General features: G+C 33.2%; 1 protein-coding gene across 3 annotated transcripts in view; it reads right to left on the reverse strand.

Moving 5' to 3' along the window:
• Window positions 1-13,966, reverse strand: part of FSTL5 (follistatin like 5) — a gene marked incomplete at both ends in the record, with an annotated part of 620,821 nt that extends 606,855 nt beyond the window's left edge. For all 3 annotated transcript variants that reach the window (XM_082653501.1, XM_082653500.1, XM_082653499.1), the window contains one exon: window positions 13,841-13,966. In XM_082653501.1, coding sequence (XP_082509627.1) covers window positions 13,841-13,966 — 126 coding nt within the window. The remainder of the gene's footprint in view (window positions 1-13,840) is intronic.
• Between the last annotated feature and the right edge of the window lie 519 nt (window positions 13,967-14,485).

The following is a 14,485-nucleotide window of genomic DNA, read 5'->3' on the forward strand; positions in this document are numbered from 1 at the left end:
ATGGTAAAAAATATCAGAACTTTGATTGCCTCAGAGGGAATGGGGTCAGAGACTGCTTGGGAAGCAGTGTGAGGGAATTTCCTTGGGGAATGATGACATTCCAATCTTGATACACCTGTACCTAGATGCCTGTTTCACAAATGTATACATTTGTCAAAACTCAGAGAATGAAGACATAAGTTTTGGGTTTTCCACTGTATGGATAAAGTATTTTAAAATAATAAAAAAATTCTAAATAAATATTAACTCGTTAATGTTATAGTTAAATCTAGTTAAAGTAAGAAAGAAGAGATTGCTGTCTATAATTTGAAAGTAATACAACAGTAAGATAAATTAATAAATGGAAAGAGGGATGGAGAGGCACACAAACACACACATAAATATGTGAAAACCAAACATAGCAAAATATTCATTAATGTCTTGGTTACATGGGCACACACTGTAACATTCTTTCAAATTTGCCTGAATGCTTTAAAATTTCATTCTAAAATTTGGGTAAAAATAAAATATAAGGGCTACATAATTCCCTTCAATAATTTCCTAAATCTTCATACAATTAAGACAAATGTTTATATTACTTCAAAGCATATATTTTTAAAATATAAATTGTTGTATTTTTATTTATTTGTTTGTTTTGGTAATGTCAGAACACTTGTTTTTGTTAGGTCTCTATAGAAACTTAGTTGGCAAAATTTCCTGAGGTCATATAAACTGGCAAATAATAGAAATATATTCTTTTGAAATACTGTATCATGTGGACATTTCAATGACTGACCTTCATTACCACAGGAATTTTTCAGTAGATGAGGTAAATATTCACAAAATAACTTGCTGAGAGTTTTATTTAGATTGTGTTGAATCTATAGATCAAGTTGGGAAGAAATGTTATCTTGACAATATTGAGTCTTCTTATCTATGAACATAGGATATCTCCCAATTTATTTAGTTATTTTTTGATTTTGTTTATTTTGTAGTTTTCATCATATAGATCTTGTACATATTTTGTTAGATTTATACCTGAGTCATTTTTGTGAGTGCTAATGTAAATGGTATTGTGTTTTAAATTTCAAATTCCATTTACTCATTGCTGGTAAAAAGGGAAGTGATTGACTTTTGTATATTAACCTTGTATCCTATGAAATTTCTACAATCACTTATTAGTTCCAGGAGGTATTTTGTCAGATTTTGACTGACAAGTCCAGACCAGACCCACATATATACAGTCAACTGATCTTTGACAAAAGAACAAAGGCAGTACAATGGAAAAAGATAGATCACTACTCAAACTTCAGAATTAGTGAATCATTTTCCTATATACTAACAATGAACATGTGGAATTTGAAATTGAAAAGACAATACCACTTTCATTAGCACCCAGAAATATTAAATACTTAGATATAAACCTGACACAATATGTACAAGATCTATATAAAGACAACTACAGCACTCCGATGCACAAAATCAAAGAATTAAATAAATGGAAAGATATTCCATGTTCATGGATATAAAGGCCCACTATTGTCATGATTTCAATTCCTCCCAAGTTGATCTACATGTTCAATGCAACCCCAGTCAAAATCTCAACCACTTATTTTATGGATAATGACAACTGATCCTAAAGTTTGAGAGGAAAAAGACCCAGAAAAGGCTATACAATATTGAGAAAGAAGGAGGTGGGGGGACTGACACGAATGCACTTAGGACCTATTATAAAGCTACAGTAATCAAGAGAGTGTGGCATTGGTGGAAGAATTGACAAATAGCTCAATGGAACAGAGTAGAGTCCAGATCAGTCCCACAGTAATATAATCAACTGATCTTTGATGCAAGAGCAATGACAGTACAATGGAGCAAAGACAGCTTTTTCAACAAATGATGCTGGAACAACTGGACACCTACATGTAAAAAAAGAAAAAATGAATCTAGACACAGACTTGAAACTCTTCACAAGAATCACCCAAAATGAATCTTAGGCCTAAATGTGAAATGGAAAACTATAAACCCCCCAGAAGGTAATAACATAGGAGAAAATGTACATGACCTTGAGTAGGGCAATGACCTTTAAAATACAACAAAGTCAGGAAATAAATAATTATTAAGCTGAACTTCATTAAAGTTAAAAAATGTCTTCTCTGCAAAAGATAATGTCAAGAAATGAGAAGACAAGCCACAGTCAGGAAAAAAATATCTGACAATAGTACACCTGATAAAGGACTATTATTCAAAATATACAATGGACTCAAACTCAATGATGAGAAAACTAATAACCCAATTTAAAAAATGGGCAAAATATCTGAGCAGACACCTATACCAAGAGAATATACAGATGGCAAATAAACATATAGAAATATGTTAAACGTCATATGTCTTTAGTGAATGGCAAATTAAAACCACAGTGAGATACCACTATATGTATATGTATTCTAATGGATATTAGAATGGCTAAAATCCAAAAAGTTGGCAACACCAAATGCTGACAAGAATGTGGAACCACTCGCATTCATTGCTGGTGAGAATGCAAAATGATGCAGCTACTTTGGAAGACAGTGTAACACTTTTTTATAAAACTAATCATACCCTTCCATATGATTCAATAATCACACTCACTGGAATTTCCCCAGATGAGTCGAAAACTTATGTCCACACAAAAACCTGCACACAGATGTTTATAACAATTTTATCTTTAATTATCAAAATCAAGCAACCAACATGTCCTTCAGTAAGTAGATAAATAAATTGTGGTACATCCAGACAATGAACTATTATTCAGTACTAAAAAGAAATGAGCTATCAAGACATGAAAAGATATGGAGAAATCTTTAGTGCATACTATTAAGTGAAGGAAGTCAATCTGTAAGGGCTATATTCTGTATGATTCCAACAACGTGACATTTTGGAAGAGGCAAAACTATGGAGACAATAAAATGATTAGAGTTTATGGGGAGTTATGGGAGAAAGAGAGATAAATAGGCAGAGCACAGAGTATTTTTAGGAGGACGAAATTATCCTGTATGCTACTACAATGGTGGATACAGGTTATTATGCATGTGTCGAAATCCATAAAGTGTAGAACACCAAGAGTGAACGCTAAGGCAAACCACGGACTTCAGGTAATAATGATTTGTCACTGTAGGTTCATGAATTGTAACAAAAGTACCATGTGGTGCAGGATGATGATAGTGGAGGAAGCTTACAGATGTGGTGCCAGGAAGTATATGGGCACTCTCTAGACTCTCTACTCGATTGTGCTGTGAACCTAAAAGTGCTATAAGAAAATAGTCTATTTAAAAATTGGGAAAGAGAAAATAAGCCCCTTAGGAGAAAATAAGACCACACTGCCACCATTGCTGATAGCATATGTAAGTATCCTTCTGACAGGATGTTGAAAATAGACATTTTTTGTTGGATGGCTCTACCAACTGGTAGTATAATCACTGACAGCCCAATCTTTGAATGGGCCATTTGTTTAACACACACAACTGATAAACTCCCAATGACTTTCAGACAGCCTGGTGGCTAGTTCAAACTGTGTGATCTTCAGTAAAGACCTTTGCCTCTCAGGCACTCACTTTTCGCATCTATATTATATGCTTTTAAAGATGGATTGAATATTTTCTACTATTTTATAGCTCTAAAACCACTATCTCTCAGCTCATATACAGGGAACCCGATGCCAGAAATAAGCAGTAAGCAATATTAGTTAAAACTAATCCTATTCTTTTCAACCGTGATCTGTACACCATAGGGTTTTTATGCCTTAAACATGTTGAATGTCAAGCTCATAAATCAGGATATTTCTTTTCATTTATAATACAGAGCTTTGCTAATTGAATTCACAATAGAATTTTAATAATGGAAGATGTACAAAACAACTTATAATTAGTTTACACGTTTAAGTAGTGAATACAAATATTAGATTGTGGTGTACATATATATATATATTTTTTTTTTTTTTTTTTTTGCTGTACGCGGGCCTCTCACTGCTGCAGCCTCTCCCACTGCGGAGCACAGGCTCCGGACGCGCAGGCTCAGCAGCCATGGCTCACGGGCCCAGCCGCTCCGCAGCATGTGGGATCTTCCCAGACCGGGGCACAAACCCATGTCCCTTGCATCGGCAGGCGGACTCTCAACCACTGCGCCACCAGGGAAGCCCAGGTTGTGGTATATTAATGTTAATTTACGTCATTTGTCTGTTCTCAACTCACAAGCCTTTTTTCTACATGTACATGTTTAGAGTAACCACACTGAACCCTGTTATAAACTATGACACCTATATATATTTTTTTGAACAGGAGGTAGTATAATGTGCTTAATTAGTGGTAGATCTGGGTATATGAGTAGTTTGTTTTCTTTAGCAAACTGATGTGTACTAGCACATTCTTTCCACAGAAATGAGGAGAAAAATACAACTATATCTAAAGAGAAGGCGGCTTTGGAAGTCAATCAAAATTCAATCAAAATGAACAGTAATGACAAACCTGTTTAACCACATCTAGATCCTAATATTCTGGTGCTTCTTGATCAATAAAAGAATCAATAACTGTTCAGGGAAACAGGGATAAAGCCACTGTTTTTCAGCTATCTATCTATCTATATAAATTTTTTAAATTATTGAGTTGGGTATAGAGAAAGCATTGTGGTTCAGGGCACTTGAAATTCATCCCAGAGTGGTAAAAAAACATCATAAGTGCCCAAGACTAATGCATAAACAGAGTTTTCTGGAATCCTGACAAGCTTGGTCTTAATATACTATATGAATTTGATTTATTTGATTACTTTGTTATATTTTATTGAATAGATGTTAAGTAGAATGCTAATGCATCCCATTTTTAACATTTCAAAACTTCAAATCTTCAAACGAAAGCAGTTATAACTACTACTTTTAAATTTTTACAAAAAATATTTTAATGTAGGGTCATAGAGGTATAAAGGGACAGACTTTATGCATATCACCCTACACATCTGTAATAATAGTACTGCTTTGAGAATTCATTCTCAAAAGGATCAAATGACAAGTAGGTTCTTATCCTGAAGATTTTAAAAGTTAGATATATCCCTTTATTGACTTATTTTTGGTAAGGAAAGTGATTTAGTCAACCACATGCCGATTTTCCCCAGATTAGCAAATATGTCCTGGTGTAAAGGAATAAACATGAAAGCAACACATTCGAAGGTCGACAAAATATTTTTTTCCTTAAAGTTCTAAAAAGGACAAAATTAAGCAGTAAAAGGTAGGATGAAGTTATACCTATGCACTTGGTTTGCAAATCAACTTTGAAATACACATCATTAGCTTAGGCCTTAGATACACTTGATGGTGACTCTGACCTCCTGATACAGGTGGTACTCCCCTTGTGTCTTGGGAGACAATCCCCCTCATGTTTTTGCACATCTCCTGAGCAGAGACACTGACTGTCATTTGCTCTGGAATCTATTCAAGGATGTTTGTACAGCAAGCAGCTTTGAAACACAGAGATAATGTCCCCTTCCGGAGCAAAGGCAAGTGTATATACAGCCTTAGAAGACAGAGATTGTATCTCTAATTGCAAAGGACAAAACTACCTACTGTCCAGTATCCTAAAGATAATGTCTTCTTCTGGTGCAAAGAACAGTCCATATGGTGTCCTTCAACGCACAGATCTTCTATATCCTATGGTGTATGCTGCTGTAACCTAGCCCTCTTTGCATAGCCCTGTGGAAACTAGGTTCCAGGCACTAGCCCAATTAATAGCGGAACTTCATTTATCAGAAAAAAAATAAATGTCCTCCTTTTTCAAACATAATTTTTGGATTAAAAAATCTGATTTGCATTTCTCTAATAACTAGCAATGCTGAGCATCTTTTTGAGAGCTTTTTGGCCATCTGTATGTCTTCTTTGGAGAAAAGTCTATTTAGATTTTCTGCCCATTTGGATTGGATTGTTTATATATATATATATATATATATATATATGTAAATATATATGTAAATATATATATATGTAAATATATATATGTAAATATATATGTATATATATAGAGAGAGAGAGAGAGAGCTGTATGAGCAGTTTCTATATTTTGGAGATTAATCACTTGTCAGTTGCATCATTTGCAAATATTTTCTCCCATTTTATAGGTTGCCTTTTCATTTTGTTTCTGGTTTCTTTTGCTGTGCAAAAGCTTTTAAGTTTAATTAGGTCCCATTTGTTCATTTTTGTTTTTATTTCCATTACTCTAGGAGACGAATCCAAAAAGATATTGCTGCAATGGATGTCAAAGAGTGTTCTGCCTACATTTTTCTAGAGGAGTTTTATAGCATCTGGTCTTACATTTAGGTCTTTAATCCATTTTCAGTTTATCATTGTGTATAGTGTTACAGAATGTTCTAATTTCATTCTTTTACATATAGCTGTCCAGTTTTCCCAGCACCACTTATTGAAGAGAGTGTCTTTTCTCCACTGTATATTCTTGCCTCCTTTTTTGTAGATTAATTGATCATAGGTGCATGGGTTTATTTCTGGGCTTTCTATCCTGTTCCATTGATCTATATTTCTGTTTTTGTGCTGGCACCATACTGTTTTGATTACTGTAGCTTTGCAGTATACTCTGAAGTCAGGGATAGTGATTCCTCCAGCTCCATTCTTCTTTCTCAAGATTGCTTTGGCTATTAGGGGTCTTTTGTGTTTCCACACAAATTAAAAAATTTTTTGTTCTAGTTATGTGAAAAATGCCAAGAAATGCAAATCAAAACTACAATGAGGTATCACCTCACACCTGTCAGAATGGCCATCATCAAAAAGTCTACAACTAGTAATAACTAATAAGTGCTAGACAGGGTGTGGAGAAAAAGGAAACCTCCTACACTGTTGGTGGGAATGTAAATTTGTACAGCCAGTATGGAGAACAGTATGGAAGTTCCTTAAAAAACTAAAAATAGAGCTACCATATGATCTAAAAATAGAGCTACCATATGATCCTGCAATTCCACTCCCGGCCATATATCTGGAGAAAAACATAATTCAAAAATATACATGCACTCCAATGTTCATAGCAGCACTATTTATAACAGCCAAGACATGGAACAACCTAAATCTACATTGCCAGATGAATGAATAAAGAAGATGTGGTATACTTATACAATGAAATATTACTCAGCCATAAAAAGAATGAAATAATGCCATATGCAGCAACATGGATGGGCCTACAGATTATCATACTAAGTGAAGTAAGCCAGACAGAGAAGGACGAATATCATATGACATCTTTTATATGTGGAATCTAAAAAAAAAAAATGATACAAACAAACTTATATACAAAACAGAAATAGACTCACAGACATAGAAAACACTTATGGTCACTAATGGGGAAAGGTGGGGAAAGATAAATGTGGAGTTTGGGATTAACAGATATACACTATTATATATAAACCAGATAAACAAGGACCTACTGTATAGTGTGGGGAACTATACTCAATATTTTATAATAACCTATAAGGGAAAATAATCTGAAAAAAATAGATATATATGTATATGTATAACTGAATCACTTTGCTGTGTACCTGAAACTAACATAAAATTATAAATCAACTATACTTCAATGAAAAAAAAACATAAAAAGTCATAGATTTATTAATAATAAATCACTAAGATATATATGGAATAAATATATATATTAATTCCTTAACATTTACTTAATCATTCCACCATGATGTCTTTACTTCCCTCATCACGACCATTTTTTTTTTTGCTCTTACATAATGGTCCAAATTGATTCTTGACCTCTGCAAAATAGATTAACATTTTAAAGGGCCTTCCCTTGAACATGCTGGAACCAGTAAGATATTTCAGATGGAATAGCACAATTTTTAGTCAGTCAGGAAATAATGCTCCTGGGTTTGCCTGAAGGTTTCTATCCTCTGAGCAGTCACGGTTTTGATGTGTTGTTTAATGTTTTTCTCCTTCCCTAGAGTTCTCTCCTGCCACTCTTCACCAATCCACATCTATCAATCTTTTAATACCAAAAGTAAAACATCACCTCCCACAAACGACTTCTTAGAATTATAGTGCACTGCCATGCATAGCAACACTCTCTGGACTTATTAAATTATGCAAACTCTTTGCTCCATTTGCACGGTAACTACTTTCATAGACTAACATTTTGATTTAGGAAGTAAAGGGATAGTAATGCAATTTTGGTTTGCTCTGCACTATAAAGCTGGGCATCACATTCTCTGGCCACACAAACATGTAAGCTATTTAAGATATTTCAGTGGTCCCACTAGGTATACTCAAAGAGAACTCCTTACTGTCCTCATAAGATCTTCCCTCTAGCTTGGCTTTGATTACCAGTATCAGCAAACAGTGTAGCAGGTGTGATCAGTGCTGTAGGTAAGAAAAAGGATGTAAGATAAGGCACCAACCCTGACAGGGTTTACAGTGAACTGACTAGGGTAATATGCTGAAATATTAGTACGTGCATATTACAGGTTTGTGACTACAACAGGAGTTTTAATTGTGATAGGAAATTATGACTCAGCAGAAAACAGAGAGAAGAAAGAAATACTGGATGAAAGAGAGGAAGAAAAGTATAGGAATGGAAATGAAAAAAAAATACCAAGACAGTAGAGGAAAAGGAGCCCAGAATTTGTGGTTAGGTGATAGGAGTTTACATTCTAGTTCTCTCTTTATTGGTGAGAACAGACTATGGTTATGCTGAGATAGCAAACAACTCCCAAGTCTCAGTGGTTTAAAACAGAAGATTTTCCCCTAATTTCACATTTCAATTTTAATAATATCATTTGGATAAACAGGAATAATACTCCATGCATCGCAGGATTATCGTAGAATTAAATTACAACAATGTATATGAAAGTACGTAGTGCTATATAAGTATGCAATGTTCACTAACTGCCAGTGTGTTTCACTCATCCTAGTTGATTTAGACACTTAGGATGATTTAAGCAGACACCACCTTGATCAGATGCTGTTTGTCATGCTAGAAGAAAAAGAGAATTCAGGAAGATTTTACAATTGGGATCAAATGTTCAGCCCAGATGCATTTCATGTCACTTCTTACAATTCATTAGCCAGAAGCAGACACATAGTCACATCAACCACAAAGGGACCAAGACATAATATCGTGCCTTACTACTATGTGATCGGAATGCAGAGGGAACAGGAAATACAAAGCACACAGGTCAAATTACTACAAAAATTACTCACTGCGGAATGGGCATTAATATATATAGACTCTGCATTAAATCCTAAATCCTGCTTCCTAACATTATAAGGGTGTTGAATTAAACAATTACTAAACATTTTTTAAGCCCAATTTTCTTATTTATCAAATGGTAATAAAACCACTTATGACGTGCAAATCTTCATATAATTAAACCAATGTATAGAATAAAGCTAACAGAGTACCTGGTATACAGTCAATGCCCTGTGAGGCTAAGTTCTGTATGGGCTGCTCTGAGTATACAAATTCTGGAGATGGCTTAAAATTTGGGAGACTACAGGGAATTTTCTCACGAATGCACATGGCAGCCAATAGTTACTACTATGCTCAACACCCAGATTCCTAGCAACAGACCAGCAGTTAGGGTGGTGACTATTGCTTCCTAGTGAGACTTCACTGGGAGACCGGCCTAAACCAGAGCTACAGCAACCTTCAGAAGAAGGCACTCAATCTGGCCAAGAAAATGGAGGTGGGAACACTGTGGTTGTGCTTATGGAAGGGCAGGAGGAACAATCTGAACGAACATGAGATGTTTCTCGTTGAAGTGAACGTCACATTGCTTTACTACCATCATCATCTTTATGCTTTTCTGGTCCTTCTTCCCCATCTGTGGTCTACCTATGCTTTTATCTACCTCTTACTAATTTCATTCATTCTGTCTGTTCCCCTCTCTTCTCCTTGGGAAAGTAACTTTTCCTCTCTGATTTTAATAATATCATTTGGATAAACAGGAATAATATTCCCTGCATCCCAGGATTACTGTAGAATTAAATTACAACCATTAATGTATATGAAAGTACACAGTGCAATGTAAGTATGCAATGGTTATTTTAAAATAATAATGAAGGAAGAGCCACTATCTGGATTTGCATTTTGTAACTGTATTTTTCAATTTTACAGTGCTAATGAATTCCTACTCTTAAGTTCAATAAATACTTGTTGGGTAAACACATTGGATGAAACACAGGATCAGCTCCCTTAGATATATATTATGGACTATAATTAAGATTCCATAATTAGCATGATGGATTTATGTTACTCATTTTTATCTTGAGACAGACAAATATATTTGTAATCACATTTTTGTGTATATAGAGTTGTAAATGATATAACTATGTACATATGTTTATAATTATATCTACACTATTTCTATCTAATATGACAAATAATTCTCACATTTGAGTTTTTGCTCCCAAAAGGGGATTCATTATACAGTTAACACACAAATATTTGATAAAAAGGAATTCTATATATACATTTGTCCAGATTCAAAGTACAGACACCTCTCTGGGGAAAATGTGGAGATTGGCTAATCAGAACTCAGTATCTATCATATCTATTATTTTATAGTTTTGTAGTTAATAACTAATATTTAATACTAGTGACACCTATCCAAAGGTTTAGAGAGGTTACTATTCTTTGCAATTTAAATAAAACTATATAGGTTAAAAAATAACAAATAAGAGAAAATCAATTTATGTAATGCTATTAAAATAACGTATTTAAAAAAATTATTAAGTATAGCTCTATTGATTTTACTCTGGTAAAATGATAGAAAAGAAATTATGTCTGATTTATTAATTATAATAATATAATTATATATGTATATCATCTTGATTTAAGCCTTATTCTAGCCAACAGATGGAATCATTCATTCTACATATATTTGTTTCTTGTTTACCATGTGCCACATACTGTTCTAGGTGCTGTGTTATAGCAACATGAATAGTAGCTTATATCATAATGGAAAGAAACATCCAACAAACTAATAAATAATTAAAATAGATATCTTGCAAACAGTGATGTATTCTATGAGTGGAAATAAGAAATAGAGACACAGACGTAGAGAACAAACGTATGGATACCAAGGGGGGAAGGGGAGGTGGGATGAACTAGGAGTTAGGGATTGACATATATACACTACTGATACTATGTATAAAATAGATAACTGATGAGAACCTACTGTATAGCACAGGGAACTCTACTCAATGTACTGTGATGACCTAAATGGGAAGCAAATCCAAAAAAGAGGAGATATGTGTGTATGTATAGCTGATTCACTTTGTTGTAGTGCAGAAACTAACACAACATTATAAAGTAACTATACTCCAATAAAAATTTTTAAATAAACAAATAAATAAATATGAGAGAAGAGTACAGAAGAAAACGTTTTACAAAACTATTTAGAATATCAGTAAGAAGACTAGAAAAGGTCCTTGCTATTTAAGAACAAAAAAAAAATGGACATAAAAAGTTTAGAACCTCTGGGACTAATTAATAAAAGCTTATTTCCCAGCAAAAAGAGATAAAAGAAAAAAAAAGAAAAAAGAAAGAAAAGAAATCAAACAGGGGATCTAGGGAATGTCTATGTTTGTCCCATTTTCAATTATGATTTGGGAAAGCCTAACAAAGTAGCATGTGAACCTAACTGGAATGAAAGCAGTGGAAAAAGGATGACCAGGTATCCCTGGGATTCAAACAGTGACTGATATAAACAAAAATAAATAGTATAATGAGATTAGTCTTCAAGGTCTTGGGGAAGGAAAAGTAGATCCCAGTGGCTGGGTCAGGGGTTGATAGTGTGTGGAAAGTATCTTGTGGGACTTTGCAGGAACTTGCACAGCTCAGGGTGCTTTTTTATTCCTGTCAAATACACAGGTTTACACACACACACACACAAAGTCACAGAATGCCTCTATAGCTTCATGTCACCTCTGTCTCACATCATTTGAAAGTTAGGTATTACATAGCATTCTCTGCTCTCTGCTTCTACATACTAGCAATCATGTATTGTTTCTAATTATTTCGGGCTAAAGACACAGAGATGGAAAAGATTGGGAGGTGACTTTGATCATTTTGGGTGGGTATCAGTCTTTCTAAAACAGGTTTAACTCATTGTGTTGTTTCATTTCCTTATAGGTTTCTTAAGTCACACAGCAGTGCAGGATAAGAAATTTATCTTCAATGTCCAAATTTAATTCAAAATTATTTATAAATAATACATAAAAATCTGTGGTTTATATTTAGCAGGGGAACAGTCAGAACTCCTAGTCATGCATTCTACCTGTCATTTTTCTGCCATCGATTCAATTAAACAGTATCTACTATATTCATGGCACCAGGAATGAAAAGATTAGAAAGGCACAGTTTCTGACCTAAAGACACATAACATAGGGCAGACACAAAGCATGGAATAAATATTCACTGGGTCTGTAACAGTATGAGTCAAACGTTGAATTAATAATGTGTTTTGAGAGCATTCATAAAGGAGTTATTATTTCTAAGTTTGGGGCAGTGATAAAGCTTATTGTTAGTCCATGAAGTAGCGGAAACAAATGATATTTGAAAGATAGTGGAACGAGGCCAATTCTCCAATTGTATTTATCCAGCCTGAACACTTTAATAACTTATTTACTTTTACATGAGACTAAATTTCTACAATGATTTTTGACATTGAAGTATATTTTATATTTTACTTATTTTCTCTTTTATTCCTATCAAATCTATCCTGCATGTTATACCCTAGCCTATTGATACATTTAATAAATATATGCATTCAGAAAAATACTTTAACATTCTAAGAATTTTTATTTCTCATCTATAGAATGAAAATAGATATGTCTTTACCAGTTTGTTTTGAAGATTAAATAAAATAATAAATTTAACAGCTTAGCCTAGTGTCTGGCACATAAAAATCCCAGTAAAGTTTAGCAATTTTATCAAAATACAATAATGTGATGAAAGAATTTCAGCAAAAATAAATGCCACTAGCATGTATTGAATGTAATGGAGGAAACCAATATAGTTATGTTTATTTCAAGTGTTATTTTAAAAGACAAGTAGCATAAGAAATTTAAAAATACATATGTTCTTTTCAAAATCAGCATTTTTGTCTTTTTTCAGTTCTCTAGGAAAACCAAAATGTATTGTAAACTTATTTGATTGAATGTTGCTTTAGTATCTTATTTGCAGTATCATGATCTGTTATTAAAATAAAAGCACTAGCTTAATTTACTGTAAGTATATAATCTATATATAATTTATAGAATTCCCTAATGTCAACTTATTTTTTTCTTGAAAATATTTAACATAAATAAATGAAGTATTTTCTCAACATTAGACAACACAAAATTATGATTTTTGATGAACTTAAAATGTCTAATGATTTTTATAAAAACAAAAACTTTGCCAAACTATATATCTCTAGATGGCAGACATCCTTTTCTCTTTATCTTTATGAGAAATTCAAGAACATAACAGTATTGTTTTATTTTGAAAAGTTCTAAACTTAAAATTAATATCAAAATAATAGAAAGCATCTGGGTGATTAGGTCTTAACATATTTACTGATCTTTATAAATCCTTTACTATTACTTCACGTGAACTTTTAATGACATATTTTTAAACTAGCCCATCTCTATAATTTGTGAAAAAGTAGTTAATTCCCAAAGTGGTAAGCTTCCAAAAGTACTACCACTTCATGTTTTAAAATGTGATTTTTATGTAAATTATATTCTGAAAGCATATTCTGAAATAAGTGCTCCTAAGTGAGTAGTAAACCAGACAACCAATAGTTTAGTTCATAACCGCTAGACACTAGGAGCAAGTCCAGATGGGTACTGTACCTTGTGTCGCAATCTTATTAGAGGCTGATAAGATTTAAGGCCATATCCTGCTTCTTTGGTTGGCCTTCCTTCTGACTCCAGAAAAATGAATCCAAGAATCAAAACAGCTGACCAGCACTTAAACATCCTTATTGTTTTTCACCTGTGAAAATTAACATTGCAAATAATCAGAAATACATTCTAGATTAAATAAATGTATCAAGAAATATTCAATAGCAAATAGAAATCTTAATAGATCTAATCAAAACCTGGCAGCAGCCGCCAACTGAATCCATAATAGGTAAGCATCTCTGAATAAAGATTATTATCTTCTTGATCATAACAAATATTATTTGTTTTACTCATACAGCTTTACACAACACTGAATAAGTAGAAATTTAGGGGCCAATAAAAATGTACTGAGGAACAATTAATAAACACATGTCGAAAGAAAAATTTTTAAAAAGAGAGTAAACATTAAACAATGATAAATTTTCTAAGCATCCATACAGAATACAATTATCAACATATTTTTAAATCTCAAACTCCTCTTGGAGTGTATTTGATGAATAATGCTTAATAAAACTATAGCTGTTATAATTTACTGGTAAATATTGGTGAGAGGTTGATAAGATAGTCTTCTATAGTAAGTACTTAATAAACTGA

The sequence above is a fragment of the Grampus griseus genome, assembly GCF_964374135.1.
Source record: "Grampus griseus genome assembly, chromosome: 4".
In the NCBI taxonomy this organism is placed as follows: Eukaryota; Metazoa; Chordata; class Mammalia; order Artiodactyla; family Delphinidae; genus Grampus; species Grampus griseus.